Below are 17,192 nucleotides of genomic sequence, written 5' to 3' on the forward strand. Positions count from 1 at the left end.
TCCAGAGACCAACCAATGGCAGCGAAGGTGGCTCGGCTTACTAATTTTGAAACCGGTCCAAGGGAGCATCGGCCGGATTTTCAAGGTCGAAGGATGCATGGACTCACTCAAAGGGCGTGGAGAGACGGGCAGCCGCGGTAGACGCCGTTCGTCTCATATCGCACAAGGATTCTGGGCTGGCAAGTACCGACACCGCTTATTCTAGCTGCACAGATACAAGACCCACAAAAAAGCGCCGAAAAGGCTTTTTTGCCAGCTTATGATCGGCAGCGCTCTGATTCGCCGCTTGGCCGCCGACGTCCCGCTGTGACGCTACGAAGCCGTGACTCTGCGACGCTGCGACGCTGTGATATCGCTTTTTCTCTTATTCGCCCCGACCATAACTGTCCGCCAGGAACCCCCGCTTGCCCGCCGCTACCCCCGAAAGTCCACCTCGCCATGGCTTCCTCCGCTCCGGCGCCCCGCTGGGCCGCCCTCTCCCGCGACACCAACGAGACCAGCATCCAGTTGGCCCTCAACCTCGACGGCGGCGACTTTCCGCCCAACACCGATTCCCGGCTGCTTGACGCTAGCAAGCAGAGCCATGCAGCCCAGAGCAGCAAGTCGCAGACCATCAGCATCAACACCGGCATCGGCTTCCTCGATCACATGCTGCATGCGCTCAGTAAGCACGCTGGCTGGAGCATGGTCCTCGCCTGCAAAGGCGATCTACACAGTACGTCGTAGCATATTGTGCTATCCGAGCTTTGTCCCGGCCAAGGTCAACTCTTTCAGCCGTCCAAGTCAGCCAGTCTCGCTAACCCCCTGCTAGTTGATGACCATCACACGGCCGAGGATGTTTGCATCGCGCTCGGCTACGCCTTCCACCAGGCTCTCGGCTCGGCCGCCGGCATCGCGCGCTTCGGCTCAGCATACTGCCCACTTGATGAGGCGCTTTCGCGCGCTGTCGTCGACATCTCGAACCGGCCGCACAGCGTCATCGATCTGGGCCTTAAGCGCGAGATGATTGGCAACCTGTCGTGCGAGATGATCCCCCACTGCATGCAGAGCTTCGCCCAGGGCGCCCGCATCACGTTGCACGTGCACTGCCTGCACGGCGAAAACGACCATCACCGTGCCGAGAGCGCCTTCAAAGCTTTGGCCGTGGCTATCCGTACCGCCATCACGCGCATCAAGGGCAAGGAGGACGAGATTCCGAGCACAAAGGGCACGCTAAGTGCATGATGCAAATATAGAGGACGAGATATAGATGGTGTATATAATGGAAAACGAGCGTGTCTTTGTGAAGCCTACTGTGTCTGATAAACGGGTCTATAACCCCAGAGAGCCCTTGCTATCGTCCTCTGGGCAGCTTCTACTCTTCGTCGTCTCTACACCACCACCCACCTCCAGGCAACCAAGGTTTGATACGGCCAAATGTCACTCTTCCGCCCTTGCCGTGACTCAGTTCTCTTCTCCGGCCGGCCGCCGTCTTCCGCTGATAAGATAACGCGTCATTGTTCCTGTCCTCTATTGGCCAATGACCGTTCAGCCCCACATTTCTACCAGAAGCTGTGAAGCTCTCTGAGTTCGAGTTCACAGACTTCAGACTTCAGGTCACACACTCTTGTTCGTCTTCTCATTCTGCCCTCCATCGGCCAAAATGATATCCGCCGTGTGCTCCGCCCGGTTCCCTTCGACCGCCACCGCCGCCTGGCGTCAGTCCGTTCGCTGCTACTCGGCGCCGGTCGGCAACGCCATCCCGGCCGCCAAGAAAAAGTACGTGCCCACTAGCGGCACATATCCCAAGGGCTTTCTGGCTTCCGGCATCATTGTCGGCGTGAAGCCCAAAAACACCACCAAGCCCGACTTGGCGCTGATCTCGTCAACTTCGCCTTGTGCTGCTGCTGCCGTGTTCACCAAGAACAAGTTCCAGGCTGCACCTGTCACCTTCAGTCGTGACCTGTTAGCCAAGAAGAGCAACACAGGCATTCACAGCGTGTTGATTAACTCGGGCTGCGCCAATGCAGTGACCGGCAAGGGGGGCCTGGAGGATGCCCGGCTGATGAGTCAGGCGGCGGATGCGGCCGCGGGAGGCGCTGAAGGCACACTAGTCATGAGCACAGGAGTAATTGGCCAGAGGTGAGTAGCACATAGAATTTCAAAAACTCCGTCCAGCTCTCGTTCTCAACAAAAGACTAACCTGCCCTACATCTCCGCGCCAAAGACTTCCAATCACCAAGATTGTCAGCAACGTGCCAGCCGCCCACAGCAAGCTCGGTGCCGATCACGAGCACTGGCTTGCCGCTGCCCGCGCCATCTGCACCACAGACACCTTCCCCAAGTTGATCTCCAAGTCCTTTACGCTGCCATCAGCGCCTGGTATTCAGTACAGCCTGGCCGGCATGACCAAGGGTGCAGGCATGATCCATCCCAACATGGCAACCATGCTAGGTGTCATGGCCACTGACGCCCCTGTGGCGCCCGAGCTCATTAAGCCGTTGCTCCGATATGCTGCCGACCGGTCATTCAATAGCATTACCATTGATGGCGACACATCGACCAACGACACCGTGGCTTTCCTCGCTAACGGTGCCGCTGGCGGTCCCACTGTCTCCTCGACTACGTCGGCCGACTATCTGGCCCTGCGTGACGTGGTTGTCGCCTTCTCGGCTGAGCTTGCCCAGCTGATTGTGCGCGATGGTGAGGGCGCTACCAAATTCGTGACTATCAACGTCGTAGATGCTGCCAGTGAGGCTGCCGCGCGGACTGTTGCTAGCGCCATTGCGCGCTCGCCTCTCGTCAAGACGGCGTTGTACGGCAAGGATGCTAACTGGGGTCGTATTCTCTGTGCCACGGGCTACGCACTAGTCAGCGAGCCAGGCGACCCAGAGACTCCTGTCGAGGCCATTGTGCCTGAAAACACGAGTGTGTCGTTTGTGCCGACTGATGGCTCGGCTGAGCTCAAGTTGCTTGTCGACGGTGAGCCTGAGACGGTTGATGAGAAGCGCGCTGCTGAGATTCTAGAGGCTGAGGACTTAGAGATCCGCGTCCGCCTGGGCACTGGCTCTGCAAAGGCGACGTACTGGACGTGCGACTACAGCCACGAATACATCACAATCAATGGTGACTACCGGACGTAAAGGCGAGTACCCTGCTCTCAAATGCACAAGAGGCTATGGAATTGTAAGATTTGCTGCTGAAAGACGCATTGTAATTGGCAGCATCATGATGTGACTTTGAAATCGAAATATGTAGTGATAGGGAAAGAATACAGAAATCGGTTCACTTGGTACTACTCCTAGACGTCGCATTTGGGTTAATCCGGACAACCTTTAACCTCCATGGCTGGCTAAACATGAGATCATGCTGTCAGATATTTCAGCGTCTCTTTGATTTTGTGGAAAGCGGGTAGGGTGTGATAAGTTCCAAGCAATTATCAGTTATAAATATGGGGGTCGATAAATAAATCTCTTTCTCTCTCCCAAAGTAGACTCTGAATGGTTACCCCCCCTCTCCTCTCTCTCCGTTCTCCCATCTTCGGCCTCGCTGGCCGTTTTATCCTCCTCCTGGCTGTGGCTGGTGATTTGTGGGTCGGTGTGGCGTTGGCTGACTCATCGGTGGCTGTCCGTTTCCTCCTGAACGCCCCGGGGTATGTCCATCGTTTGTCCGGTCAGGTGATGTACACCCTTTTCACAGATTTTGCTTGTTGTATTCATGCCATTAGAAACTATTGACCTGGTATGGATATGCTGAATTCAAGCCAAATATCTGTTCGGATATGTATACTAGCTACATATCGTTACCTACAGGCCCGTAGGTAGATACATGAGTATCCCTACCTTGGCATGGATCTGTGTGAATCGTATATTTATTCCAAGTATGTACAGATCTAAGATTTACACCGTCTTCCGCTCTTACCCCTCTCTTGCATGGGTTATTAGGCGGAAGGAGTTTTCCTGTAATGCTTAGTCAGGATATTGTGCCCTGTTGTGATATCAAGTCCCAGCCACAAAGCCAGCCACGGCTCAGCCACATCACGTGACTACATACCCCACCTGCTCCCCCTAGACACACATGAACCCGTGCCCTGCTACATAGAACTCTTTCTTGAATATACTTAATTTCCATGCAAAATCTCAACATGCCCCTGATTTTGACAGGATCTTATCCTATTGCTAGGAACAAAAAGCGCCCCCAAATACTGGGGGCCCGAAAAGGATGGTGTTTGCGCGCTTAGGGCCAGTCTGTGTAACTTCATGGATATCTTGCCTCACGGAGCACGAAGATGACTTGACTATCTGCTCACGATCGCGATTCAGACTATTTTAGGTAGAATGAATAGGAAAGCAAATATATTAAGACTCTTTCTTTCATAATTCATGAGCAAAAGAGGAAAAAAGGACGAAAGAGGTTATGAGTCCGGCCTATCCCCATGACAGGGGGTGACCAGGACGAGTTGGTTGTTCTGCAAGATTGATTCTTTGTACTATACACACATGTACAGAATCTTCATCTGTCTATACAAGCTTCGCATATCGGTGGAAAAAAGGATGCTCTTTTGAACTGGTGATGGGATGAAGATGGGGGCCAAAAACATATCGTCTGCTCCGAACCGAGTTAATCAAGATAGAATAACTAGCGAGAACGAAGACATTCGATTGTGTATTAATACGTTAGCACATCACCATCTGTTGGGTTTTGGACTTTTCTTCATTTCCATCTCATCAGCTTGAGTCATCTCTTCTCTTGTCTTTTATCCACAGCTAATTTCTTCATCTTTACTTCTGTCTTCGTTCGTGCTGCCTCCAGCTCCTTCACTATGCGTTTCTCTCTTCTCGTGACCCTGGCCTCGGCCACCATTATCCAGGCTGAATGTTTCAAGGGCGTTTGCTCCAAGTACAGCTTTGATCTTACCGATAACGCCAACATCAATTGAATGTCAAAGATCTCGGACAACGTTCTAGTGTCATCGCTCTCTATCCCCGGCACCCACAACACCATGACGAAGGTTATCAGAAGATCGCCATTTCAGTGCCAGAATACCTACCTAGAAGAACAACTAAAGTCTGGAATCAGATACCTTGATTTCAACCTTCGTCTGAACGACGAGATGGTTGAGGTCTACCACGCTGGCGTCAATACCGAGTTCAGTCTGCAAGATGTCATCGGATTTATGTGCAACTTTCTCGATGAGTACCCTACTGAAGCCTTAATAATACGCATTCACAAGGAGTCCCTGAGAACTGGTTCTAAGAAGCGGTTGGAAAGGCCCATGTTTCGAGACTGGAAGGCTAGTGGTATCCGAGCTGAGAGAGCCAAGTCTCATCTCTACACGACCGATTCAGGCACTGTCTTGGCGGCCCCCACGCTTGGAAGCCTTCGCGGCAAAATTCTGCTTCTGGAGGATTTCAAAGTCAAGACCCCTGACACATATGGTATTCCCTGGAAATCAAATGCGGTGGTTGTGTCAACTTCAAAGCTTACTCTTGGAGATTCCGGCTTGGCCTCTAAGTGGGATACGGTCCAGTCAGGCTTAGCAGCGGCTAACGTGGAAAGAGAGAACAAGCTCCATATCACCCATACCGGTGTGAACCTTGGTTTTACTTCTATCGTTGCTGCTGCTGGTAAGGAACCTGGTGAGGGCTTGAACGATCGTCTTGGTGGATACTTGAATAGTGGCAATATTGGTCGTACTGGAATTGTTGTCATGGACTTCCCTGGAAAGGAGCTTGTGGGTGAAATCATCAAACGTAACGATGCGTTCCTCTCTTAATACAGTAGCCATCACGACTTATGACATAGTAGTTATCACTATCAAAACTTGACAAAGGCCAATCTTAAATAACTACCATTGACATATCCTCGTGTATTGTCCAAGAAACTCCCGGTGATCAATTTGTCCGTTCGGTCTGTGAGAAGAGTAAAACAATAAAATGAGCAGGTCTACGTCTGAACAAAAACAATTAACGCTTGAGAACGCGGAGGCGCGCAGCGTCCAGATATATTTTTGTTTGTCCATGTTAAAGCTGTGTGCCAGGCCGGGGCTCACTGGTCGAGTAACCCTAACAGTCTTGTTTTTTGCTCCAAAATCCCTAAATTGAAGGCTTCGTTACAACGATAACCCACGGTCTTGTGGTCTAGTGGTATGATTCTCGCTTAGGGTTCACTCTACAGCAAAGCTTGCGAGAGGTCCCGTGTTCGATCCACGGCAAGACCCTAACCTTTTGACTTAGCAGGCGAGGCGATGTTTTTTCTTTTTTTTTTTTCTTTTCTTTTTTTTGGCGTTCCGATGCCTCGGTTCATCGCCAAAAACGTAAGCCGGAGCGAGTTGGAGGTTGGCTTGGCCCCCATGTTTTGTTGGAGTCGCTGAATGGAAGGAAATATTAAAGAGAGCAAGCAACACACGCGAATAATCCTCAAAATATCAGGGTTTGTTGTCTTTATTTTGCCTCACATCCCACACACTTTCGCCTCCAAGCAATTAGCGTTGCTTTTGTTATCCCTCATTGCAGAAGGCAGCTTTCACCATGTCAGAAAGAATCCCAGCGCTTGTATGTCGATATCCTTCCTCTTCACATCAGGGCTTTTGTAACATGTTCTACTCTAGGTTCGCCACAAGGTCAGCGACCGCGCAAAAACAACGCTTGATCTCGTGGCCAAGTTCGTTGTTGAAGAATGCATCCCGTAAGTAACCCTTTCACCGCTATGCCAAATATTCACTAACACCAATGCTCCAGGGCCGACCCAGTTGCCAACACGCAGACCGGCGTTGGTGATGCCCGTTGGGAATCGCAGCCAGCCATTATCGAGGAGCTCAAGACAAAAGCACGCAAGTTGGGGCTATGGAACCTATTCTTGCCGGCAGGCTCGTACAGCCAAGGCGCTGGCTTTACTAACCTCGAGTACGGGTTAATGGCCGAGTGGCTGGGGCGATCGCAAGTTGCATCCGAGGCGGTTAATTGCTCAGCGCCCGACACCGGCAACATGGAAGTTCTGGCCAAGTACGGTAACGCTGAGCAAAAGGCGCGCTGGCTAGAGCCGCTGTTGGATGGCAAGATCCGGTCGGCGTTCCTGATGACAGAGCCGGCTGTGGCATCGTCGGACGCGACAAATATCCAGCTGGATATCAGGCGCGACGGTGATGAATTCGTGCTGAACGGACAAAAGTGGTGGTCTAGCGGTGCCGGCAGCCCGCACTGTGAACTCTATATTGTCATGGGCAAAACCGATGAGAAAAACCCCAGTCCATACAAGCAGCAGTCAGTGATTCTGGTTCCGGCAAGCACCCCCGGCATTACCATCAACCGTATGCTCTCGGTCTATGGCTACGATGATGCTCCTCATGGACATGGCCACATTACGTTCAAAAATGTCCGCGTTCCAGCAGCCAATCTCGTGCTAGGAGAGGGTCGCGGCTTTGAAATCATTCAGGGCCGGCTGGGACCGGGTCGCATCCACCATACGATGCGCAGCATCGGAGCAGTAAGTTGGCTGTGGGGGACGGAGCAGGTGTAAAAATGCCGGTTTACTAACCTCAGAGACTACATACAGGCTGAACAAGCACTCGACTGGATGCTTATGCGCATTAATGACACCAAGAAGACGCCCTTTGGTAAACTACTCAGGGAGCACGGCGTAGTGCTCGAGTGGGTTGCTCGATCGAGGCTCGAAATTGACGCAGCACGGCTTGTGGTACTCAACGCTGCGGCACAAATGGATGAGCTCGGTCCTAAGAAGGCGCTCAAGGAGATTGCCGAGGCCAAGATCCTGACGCCTAAGATGGCCCTGGATGTCATCGACCGTGCCGTGCAGTCCTTTGGCGCAGCTGGCGTATGCCAAGACACCCCACTGGCAGCCAGCTGGGCCGGCATCCGTACACTTCGCATTGCTGATGGCCCCGATGAGGTGCATCTGCAGCAGATGGGCCGCAACGAAGCTAAGCGCGGCGCTGCTGTGGCCGAGACGATTCTGCGGCAGAAGGCAAAGACGGAGGAGCTGCTGAAGACGTGGAAGATCGAACGGCTTGAACCCGGGACAAAGATTAACCGACACGGGAGCAAGCTGTAAGAGAGGCTGCCAATGGGGTGTTTATCTACAGTGAGGGGAGGGTCGAGTCAAGCTTTGGCCCTTGAGAATCGGTGAGAGGCTACCGGGAAAGACTTGCCTACAGCTACGGTGTAATCTGAAGTTGAATTACTCTGTGACGTTCGTGTCTAGGATTAGGGTTAAGATCTGATCATGGATGTGACAGGGGTCTACGCCCGTGAGATGCCAGAAACCCCGCCGTCGCCATGGCAACTACCCGTCCGCCCTGCTCTGATACGCCGCCCCAAGCGCCTCATATTTTCCCTGGCGGCGGGCTTCTTAGCATGAAGTGGTGCTGCATAAACATTCCTGACTGTTTCTTTGTGTATGACACAGACGGACACGCCTATCTGCAGATACAAAGAAAAACTGGTTCGTTCTTCTACCCTGCGAAACACTCTTTCTTCACTTCTAGCAAACCTCCCTTCAAAACTTGTATTAACACCGTTAGACACCAACAGCTGCTCTTCTCAACGACCACCCTTGCTACCGACGCTCATATTTGCTTTTGCTGCACTACCCACTACTCTACGATCCCAATCATCCATCTGCCATCCCATCCTCGCAATGTCGGCTATTCTCTCCGACCAAACGGCCCCCCGCCCCAACGTGGCAGGCTCCCTCGTCGACGCCACTTCGACCACCAAGACCGGCATCAAGAGCATGGAGTATCACCGCCAGATGCTGCAGGACAAGATGCAGGCTGAAGAGTACGTCTCCAGCCAGCTGGCATAGATTGGCCCCAAAGAGAGAGCCCAGTGCTAACCCGCCGTCGTGCAGGTCCCAGAAATTCGTCTCACCTTCCGACAACGTCATGAGCCCCTGCACACAGAAGCTGAATGCTCTGCGCACCAAGCAGGCCTCCAGGTACGCACTCTCCGCCTCCGTCTCAATCTCATTTGACATGCAGGATCTAATGCCTCTATGAATCGCCGCGTATAGAATCAAGCCCCGCTCGCTGTTTGCTGCGACGTCGGCGCGCAAGTTGGCTGAGGGCGATGACATGTTTGCACCCAAGAAGTCGGCGTAAATTCTTTTCTTTGCTACTATCGGTCTTTGGAGGCGTGCCGTCTTCGAAGCACCCTCTCTCCGTCCTTGGTTATTTTGTTTCTCGCTGGTAGCCTGACTCGACACAGGCCTCGCTTGCTTTGTTTTTGACACGGATTTGTTTTACTTTTGGTTGTTTTGGAGGGATTGTTGATTGCTTTCAACTCATTCTCAAGGCCAAGATTCTCGTGGACGCTCGTGTTGCCTCTGCTCCATTTAGAGCTGTCTTTCGAGATCGCCGGCTTGTTCTCAGGCGTTGGGGAGTAATTGGATATAAATGGTATACACTAGATACACACAACAAGGATGTCATGATCATCTGAGAAGTAATGTTGGCTTTTTTTCTATCTACCTATCCTAAAACTGCTGACTTGACCATTCTATTTTTTCTTCATGTTCTTTAAGCCCTCCATCCACTGCAGATGTACACCACATCCTCGTCCGACACAACATGACCCAAGCCCGTCCGCTGAGGAATGTGACGCGCGCTGGCACCCCAGACCAATGCGTACTTGAAAGTGTCCTTGAGACTCCGGTGGATGCGGTCACAGACGTCCTCAATCGTGCTGTTGCTGCGCACAATCAGCGCCTCCTCAAAGGACGGATCAATGCCCTTGCGCTTGGTGTAGATGCGCACGAGTTGGAGCTCCTCCCAGCAGCGGTCGATGACATCGGTAATGCCGAGGTCCAGTTCACACGACATGACGACGGTGTGCGGCTCGCGCGCCAGCTTGTCTAGGAAATCGAGCGATACGCTGTCGATCTTGTTGTACACGTATAGACACTTGATGTATTTGCGGTGGTCCTTCATGATGACGTCAATCAGGTCATCGACTGTGCAGTTCTCATCGCGCACAAGCACTTCGCAGTTGAGGATCTTGTAGTCACGCAAAATGTTCATGACCATCCTCTCGTCCATGGCTTTGGGCGGCGACTGGAACGTGATTTTCATGCCACCAGCCTTTTTGGCCTTGAGGTAAATGTTGCTGTCGTGTCGGTGGTCAGTACCTTGCCATCTCCATTCATACACTGCACACAGAGTCTTGACTTACGGTGGCTCGCGGTTCAGTCGGATACCCACAGCTTCGAGCTCAGCTTCCAGCAGCGCCCTCTGCTCAGCGCGCTTGGTTGCATCCAGCACCATCAGAATCAAGTCACTTGTCTTGGCGGCTGAAATGACCTGACGACCACGGCCCTTGCCCTCCGAGGCACCCTCGATGATTCCCGGAAGATCGAGTAGCTGGATCTCGGCGCCGCCATACTCGAGAACACCGGGAATCGCAGTTAGCGTAGTGAAGGCATACGACGCCACCTCTGACCGCGTCTTTGTCACTTTAGATAGGAATGTCGATTTGCCGACGGATGGAAACCCAACGAGTGATATTCTGGCATCACCGCTTTTACTGACGTCGAAACCTGCGCCAGGACCGCCACCACTACCAGGGCCGGGTTCAAGCAGCTGCGCGCGAAGACGGGCAAGTTTACTATTGTCTCGTTAGTAGAGGAACATGGCCACGAAGGAAGTTTGTTCCTGTCTCACCCCTTCAGTAGACCAAGATGATATTCTAAATAGTCGTGTCAGTCAAAAAAATCTCAACCCAGAAAAAAAGGAAACATCAGTCACTTACCCGTCGCCTTGTTCTCTGTGAGTCGCAAAGAAAGCGGATGTTAGTTAAGTAACCCTGAACCCTAATTAGACGGTCGACAACCACGTCGTGACGCCATCGCACACGAGGGCTCCTTGGACGGACGCTAGGTCTTGAGGAAATGGATGTTGAAGTCTTACTCTGCGTCTTGCGCATCTCCTCCTCGATCCTGAAACAGACACCCGGAGTTGTTAGCTCGCTTCATGGTCAAGATTTGCCCCGCAGCCGACCCCGCGGCCGGGCTGAGCAGCGGCGTGTGGTCGGGGGACATACTCCTTGATCTTCTCCGTAATGTTCACCATGGTGCCGTTGTTGAAGCCGCTCGCGGTCTGGTCTGTAAAGATGGTAGAGAAGTGCGGCAGTGTTTGCCTGAGAGCGACAAAGTGGTGTACGGCTCGAGTCGCAGTTGTGCTCGTCTGGGCAATTTTCTGGGGGCGCTGTCCTTGGCCCCACAATAAATACAGAGGGCATCATGGATTGTATAGAGCTTGTGATGCGAGACGGCGAACGGCAACAGAACAGATCGGGCGGGGAGATTACTTCATAGGAATTTTACAAAGACTACAAAGGCATAACTGATTATTTCTACTTGAAGAGCGGCAAATCAGTGCCATACGCCGTCAAAGAGCATCATCAGGTCAGGCTTCTAACTTTTCCTATCGGACGCCACATATCAACGCCACACATACATGTGGCGCTTTTTTTTTTGGGTTGCTGAGTTGCGCTGGCGTCAAGTTGGATATTCTTGTTTGCTATCCTCACCTTTTCCATCATCCACACAGCACGAACAGCCATGACCGATACAGAGGTTGAATCTAGCGCTGCGCCTACCGAAACACAGGACCTTGTTCCTACCGTCACAAATGACGGAACTCCCGGCGAGATCGCATCCGGCACCCGCAAAGTGAAGAAGATTATACGCAAGAAGCGGCGGCCCGCGCGGCCACAGGTCGATCCGGCTTTCATCACATCCGAGCCACCGCCGCAAACAGGAACGACTTTCAACATCTGGTACAACAAGTGGGCGGGTGGCGATCGCGAAGACAAGTTCCTTTCCCAAACGCACGCAAAGGGCCGTTGCAATGTCGCAAATGACAGCGGCTTTACGCGCGCCGACGGTGTAGCAGGTAGCTTCTTCTGTCTCTTCTTTGCGCGCGGCGTTTGTCCCAAGGGCCAAGACTGCCCGTATTTGCATCGGCTACCGACGATTCACGACATGTTCAATCCCAATGTCGACTGTTTTGGTCGCGACAAGTTCTCTGACTACCGTGATGACATGGGCGGTGTGGGAAGCTTCATGCGGCAGAACCGCACCATCTATGTCGGAAGAATACACGTGTCAGATGATGTAGAGGAGGTGGTGGCACGGCACTTTGCTGAATGGGGCCAGGTTGAGCGCAGTAAGTTCACAGTCAGGTGGTCACGTTGTCTCTGGGTTGCTGGTAACTCATTGTTGCACGATATTAACAATATTCTTGTATTATTATAGTACGTGTTCTCAACGCCCGCGGTGTCGCTTTCATCACATACACCAATGAGGCTAACGCACAGTTCGCCAAGGAATCTATGGCGCACCAGTCTCTCGACCACGATGAAGTGCTAAACGTGCGCTGGGCCACAGCCGACCCGAATCCCATGGCACAGGCGCGTGAGGCCCGCCGTATCGAAGAACAAGCAGCCGAGGCTATCCGCCGTGCGCTGCCAGCCGAGTTTGTAGCCGAAATTGAAGGCCGCGATCCCGAGGCGCGCAAGCGTCGCAAGGTTGAAAGCGGCTACGGGCTTGAAGGCTACGAGGCGCCGGATGACGTGTACTTTGCGCGTGGCGAGAATGCGGTCAACCCGCACGGCCGCCAAGGCTACGAGATTGAACACGACGGTAGATTATTGCTTGAGGAGGCGTCACAGCAGGAGCCGGAGCCAGAAAAGAAGGCCGGATTCTTGCCGAGTAGCACTCTGGTAGCCTTAGGAACAGGTGCGGTATCAGTGGCAGTGAAGCCGAAAAAGGAGGCTTCTGGGCCACTGGTTGCGTACGGAAGCGACTCGGAGGACGAGGATGAGTGAAAACGGGCGGCTTATTTTGGGGACATGTTGCGTATACACACACATTAGGCGTCTTGGGAGTCTTTGTTCTGGTAATAAAATAATTCAAGCAACACGAGCAACCGATCTATTAATAATACGCGTAACCACCTCGCAATCTAACTATTGAAAATGCGCGAGTACAGCAGCTCATGCCTCCCCATCCACAGATCCATTACCGGGACCGTTTGTCCAGCCTTTTCATACGGCGTATCTGCCTCGCGCTCAATTGCCTGATTCACCAAGTCCAGCGTCTCCACGCTCGCCAGGATCTTTTGCGCCTGGAATGGGCCAAACATATTCGCTCGAACAGCCGCCGACAGCAGCGCCTTGATATGCGCCAGCACAAAGATGTAAGCGGCCTGACGCTCCTCGAGGCCAACCAGCCGCGCAACCGCGCCAAACACGGGCGCCAAGTGTCCTGCGGCCGGCGGGATCTCGCCCGGCCGGTGCATCTTAGGCACCGTCTTCATCAGCGCGCAGAACGGCCGCAGGGTCTCGATGGCCTCGGGCCCCGCCGCCGGCGCCAGCGCCTTCTCCCACACGGCCAGCAGCGCGCGGCCCTGGGCGGTGCTTGCACGGCGGCCGACGGTGCACACGAGCGCAGCGTCCAGGGCGTCGTCGACAGCTGCGACGGTGGCCGGCGCACGAAACGCCCCCAGCATATACGGCAGCGTGGTGGCGGCGAAGGCGTCGATGCTGTGTGGCAGGAATGCGCTGAACGGGCGGCGCGTGTGTGCGGCGAACGACTCGAGCCCGCTGCTAAAGGCAAATGCGCCGAGGGGCAGGGCCGAGTCGGCGAGGAGCAGCAGGAAGTGCTCGCTGAGGGAAGAGGAGGCGGCGCCAGAGCCTGATGCCGGCGATGACGGGCGTGATGGGGCACTGGTATCAGAGGATTTCAGGGCCTGTAGCTTGTGGCGCGCAGACTGGACCTGTGCTTCCAGTTGGCGCAGCTCTGCCTCGGCCGCAAGGACGGCAGCATTTTGGCCGGGCAGAGAAACGAGAGGCTGATGCATACGGAAAGGAAATGCCAAATTGGGGATGGGGGAAGCAAGTTTAATGGGATGAGAGAATTTCAACGAGACTCATGTTCTGTGATGATGAAGCGGTTGTCAAGATAAGGACTAACAAAAACCCTCTACAAAAACAGTGCAAATCCACTGATAAAAAAAGACCCTAAAAGCCCCAAGATGCAGTCATATGAAACCCTCGCTGTCTCCATCTCCAAGCAACAGTCCATGAACGCCACCACCCAAAAACCCAGAAATCTCAACCCAAAAAAACACACAAACCCCGTCATCATTCATGTGTAAAGACGCGCGCTGTCTCTGTCTGCCCCGTGACTGCGGGATATTCCTCCGTTTGCGGGCTACCGATCGCTGTCAGAGCGCCGCCGCACATCCCAGCGCGACTTCTCGGCGCGCCGCTTCTCAATGCGGGCCAACGCAGCCTCGCGCCGCTCCGGCGGGAGGGCGCTACGTGATGCTGTGGCTGAGGGAAGGTCTGCAGCTAGTCTGTCTCGGTCTCTACCCTTGTCCCTCTGCTTCTCGGCTTCTCTCTCTCCCTCAAAGTCCTTGCTGCGTAACCGTCCATGATGTCCGCGACGTGATGGTAGCGCTGGTACTGCGTCAAACTTGATCTTTTCGCTGCGGTCCTCACTAGCTGGGGGTCGATTCTCGTGCAGACGGGATGATGATGGAGGCGCGCGTTGGGCGGGCGGTCTAATTGGACTGCTTCTGTCTGTCGCCGTGGCATCGGGTCGGAAGTCTAGGGAAATTTCGGTGTCGTCGCGGACGGGATCGCGTGACTGACGCCATGAGCGGGATCTTGGTAGTGGCGAAAGGTCGTCCTTTGGCAGCGCACTGTCGCTCGGAGCCGCCGGGGTGGGGAGCGTCAGAGTAGCCGTGTCGTTGTGTGTGTTTGCAGAGATCGACCCGGACTTTCGCGTTAGATTTCGCGTCAGAGTGCGGATCGGGCTCGTCTTTTCATCGTCGTTGTCAGAACACACAGGGAGTGTCGGCCCTGCGCTGGGAGGCGGCATACTACTACGGACTCGATCTTTGGCCGCGGACATGGACGTATGGCTAACGTCTGGTATCGACTTTCGTTTTAGCGCGCGGATGTCGTTCTGCAGCTGTGCAATCTTGTCCGTCGCCCGGTCTATAACGCGCTTGGCGTCTTCGCTGCGATCATGTGAGTCGTCACGAAACTCTTCAAACTCCTTTTTGACCTCACGAAGGTCGTCATCTTTGCGCCGCGACTCCTCGCGCGCCTCGCGGAGTTGTCGCTTAAGATCGTCGACTCTAGAATCGTCGATTGTACGCCCAGCAGTCTGTGACTTGAGTCTCTTGTTGTCATCCTCAAGGCGCCCGATTTTGCGCTCTGAAGAAGCCAGATCGGCTTTGAGCCTGTCAATTTCACGACGTAGTTCGTTGACTTCGCGTAATTGCGACTTGGCGCGCCGGAGCTCGCGCTGGCTGTCGAGCTGTGAGCCTGAGGACCGCAGTGTCAATGAGCTGCGCGTTGACCGGTCTTTAAGTAATGCTTCAAGCTCGTTGACCTGGCGCTTGTAGTCAGCAGCAAGCGTCGTCTGTGCTGCAAGATTTTTGAGAAGTTCTGCGGAGTTGTCGTCATCAGCGGTTGAAGTTCCGGGTCGTCGGCCGGCAAACTGGGCCGTCAGGTCGGCAAGCTTGCGTTCCAGATCTTCGACTTTGGATTTCTCCTGGTCAAGCTTCGTTGACAACTCCATGTTTTCGTCGTCTTTGGCCTTGGCATATGACTTGGACAGTTCCTTGTGTTTTAATAGCTTTTCCATAGTGGCCAAGGCCTCGGTACGGTACTTGTCGTGCTCTCGCTTCCAGTACTTGCCGGAGTCCGAGCGGGGCTCGGCCATGTCAAGAGTGATGTCACGCTGGCTGTGTTTGTCGTCACCGGTTTCTTCGTCCTCCCACTCATCCGTGCTGTCTGAGTCAGGCACGGAAATAGTCGATGATCGCGGTATTGGTGCCTTTTTGGATTTTGATTTCGAATTTTCAAGTGCCTCAAGTAGCGGCGTGCGCTTGCGGCCTGTCAGTGTCTCTTTGCGCAGACTGCCCGTCGACGCGTTTTTTTGCAGTACTTCCTGGTTGAAGGAAACCTTCTTGCGGCGTGATGTACCGGTTCCGGGTGTCAGGAGAATACCGGTGGGCTTCGTGGGGGTCCGGTTGTTTATGCTCATGGTTGTGTCTTGTGACCGACCGGTGTAGTCCAAAGTTGACTGTAATGTAGTGTCGTCATTACCAGCAGGCGTTGGTGTGCCGAAGATAGCGCTCTTAAAGGCTCGCGCAGCAAATACCGGAGCGGGTGTGTCGGCGCCTTGGTCTATTTGCGTAGTATCGCCTAGAAGCATCCAGACAGAATGTTAGCAGTGGCCGGTGAGTTTCAGCGCGGGAAGAAACAATCGCGACATTTTGTGCTGACGTCATTGCATCTGCCCAATAACATGTCACAATAAAAACCTCTGGTAACACGATTGCGCCTTCTAGGGGGTTGAGGCCAGCAGTTCTCACCATAGTCATCGGCATCGTTGGGCGCGCTGCCCTGGGCGCGTCGCATTACCCACCCCAACATGGTGACGGGCAAGATTCAGGCGGTGTGCGCAATGAAACAGGACGGCCGACACGTCGGAAATGGCGGATCTCGCGGGGGGTTCCAAGTGCAGAAGCAGAGCTCGGCCGGGCAAGGGTGGGGCAATGTGAGCGTAGGTGTTATTAAGCCGTGGTGGTGATGTTTGTCGCGGTGGCGGGCGGCGGCGGTGACGGGGCGGCTTGTTTACTTTTTTGGCCTGGGCCAATGGCTGATGGAATATTTATGGGGCTGTCTTGCTGGCTAGCGGACCGTGGGGCGGAAAGCTATAGGGGAGATAATCCACTATTGAGTTGGTAGATAGTCAAACTAGCTTGTAAGCTTCACGCGCAAACAATGACGCTACAGCGCCACCTCTGGGTGAAAGTCTTACAAGAACTTGCATATTTGGCGCTCTTCAAGTTGTCCAAGCTTGTCCCCATTCACGTCTTTCTATAATGTGGCAAAAGTAGAGTTTTTAGCAGTGGTACACAGTTAGTTGTGGCTTTTGTGACGTATTCATCTGTATTAGTGTTAGTCCCGGCCCACTAACAATGCGCCCTATCTCTTTCCCCTGTAACTCAGGCTATAATACAGGCCGGCCCCCTAACGAACTCCCAAAGGGTTTTCCAGGCTTACACCAACTCGCGATGTTCTTCATCTGCCTCAGCCTCTCTCTTCCATGCCCAATCTCTCAACCGCCGCCAGCAACGCCAATCTCATAACAAGGCCACCAACTGCGATGCCTGA

General features: G+C 53.7%; 9 protein-coding genes across 9 annotated transcripts; 6 read left to right on the forward strand and 3 right to left on the reverse strand.

Moving 5' to 3' along the window:
• Positions 1–438: 438 nt before the first annotated feature.
• On the forward strand, positions 439–1,224 carry BROUX77_004252 (uncharacterized protein; the record flags this gene model as incomplete). Its single annotated transcript, XM_073748994.1, has 2 exons — positions 439–715; positions 812–1,224. The coding sequence occupies 2 exons, from the start codon at positions 439–441 to the stop codon at positions 1,222–1,224; spliced, it is 690 nt and encodes a 229-aa protein (XP_073604709.1).
• A 418-nt stretch (positions 1,225–1,642) lies between these two features.
• Positions 1,643–3,122, forward strand: BROUX77_004253 (uncharacterized protein; the record flags this gene model as incomplete). Its single annotated transcript, XM_073748995.1, has 2 exons — positions 1,643–2,121; positions 2,207–3,122. The coding sequence occupies 2 exons, from the start codon at positions 1,643–1,645 to the stop codon at positions 3,120–3,122; spliced, it is 1,395 nt and encodes a 464-aa protein (XP_073604710.1).
• A 1,679-nt stretch (positions 3,123–4,801) lies between these two features.
• BROUX77_004254 (uncharacterized protein) lies at positions 4,802–5,755 on the forward strand (the record flags this gene model as incomplete). Its single annotated transcript, XM_073748996.1, has 2 exons — positions 4,802–4,867; positions 4,928–5,755. 2 exons carry the CDS (start codon positions 4,802–4,804, stop codon positions 5,753–5,755), a joined length of 894 nt encoding a protein of 297 aa, XP_073604711.1.
• Positions 5,756–6,509: 754 nt separating this feature from the next.
• Positions 6,510–8,049, forward strand: BROUX77_004255 (uncharacterized protein; the record flags this gene model as incomplete). Its single annotated transcript, XM_073748997.1, has 4 exons — positions 6,510–6,533; positions 6,590–6,666; positions 6,720–7,464; positions 7,534–8,049. 4 exons carry the CDS (start codon positions 6,510–6,512, stop codon positions 8,047–8,049), a joined length of 1,362 nt encoding a protein of 453 aa, XP_073604712.1.
• Positions 8,050–8,634: 585 nt separating this feature from the next.
• Positions 8,635–9,097, forward strand: BROUX77_004256 (uncharacterized protein; the record flags this gene model as incomplete). Its single annotated transcript, XM_073748998.1, has 3 exons — positions 8,635–8,777; positions 8,848–8,934; positions 9,010–9,097. The coding sequence occupies 3 exons, from the start codon at positions 8,635–8,637 to the stop codon at positions 9,095–9,097; spliced, it is 318 nt and encodes a 105-aa protein (XP_073604713.1).
• Positions 9,098–9,514: 417 nt separating this feature from the next.
• BROUX77_004257 (uncharacterized protein) lies at positions 9,515–11,062 on the reverse strand (the record flags this gene model as incomplete). The annotated part of the gene is made up of 6 exons (XM_073748999.1): positions 9,515–10,100; positions 10,167–10,598; positions 10,655–10,679; positions 10,743–10,757; positions 10,901–10,929; positions 11,034–11,062. 6 exons carry the CDS (start codon positions 11,060–11,062, stop codon positions 9,515–9,517), a joined length of 1,116 nt encoding a protein of 371 aa, XP_073604714.1.
• Positions 11,063–11,553: 491 nt separating this feature from the next.
• BROUX77_004258 (uncharacterized protein) lies at positions 11,554–12,821 on the forward strand (the record flags this gene model as incomplete). Its single annotated transcript, XM_073749001.1, has 2 exons — positions 11,554–12,160; positions 12,250–12,821. 2 exons carry the CDS (start codon positions 11,554–11,556, stop codon positions 12,819–12,821), a joined length of 1,179 nt encoding a protein of 392 aa, XP_073604715.1.
• A 137-nt stretch (positions 12,822–12,958) lies between these two features.
• On the reverse strand, positions 12,959–13,855 carry BROUX77_004259 (uncharacterized protein; the record flags this gene model as incomplete). Its single annotated transcript, XM_073749002.1, has 1 exon — positions 12,959–13,855. The coding sequence occupies one exon, from the start codon at positions 13,853–13,855 to the stop codon at positions 12,959–12,961; it is 897 nt and encodes a 298-aa protein (XP_073604716.1).
• Positions 13,856–14,208: 353 nt separating this feature from the next.
• On the reverse strand, positions 14,209–16,448 carry BROUX77_004260 (uncharacterized protein; the record flags this gene model as incomplete). The annotated part of the gene is made up of 2 exons (XM_073749003.1): positions 14,209–16,217; positions 16,388–16,448. The coding sequence occupies 2 exons, from the start codon at positions 16,446–16,448 to the stop codon at positions 14,209–14,211; spliced, it is 2,070 nt and encodes a 689-aa protein (XP_073604717.1).
• Between the last annotated feature and the right edge of the window lie 744 nt (positions 16,449–17,192).

Source organism: Berkeleyomyces rouxiae (assembly GCF_048999995.1).
Source record: "Berkeleyomyces rouxiae strain 22BRR77 chromosome Unknown BrBRR77_ptg000004l, whole genome shotgun sequence".
Taxonomy (NCBI): Eukaryota; Fungi; Ascomycota; class Sordariomycetes; order Microascales; family Ceratocystidaceae; genus Berkeleyomyces; species Berkeleyomyces rouxiae.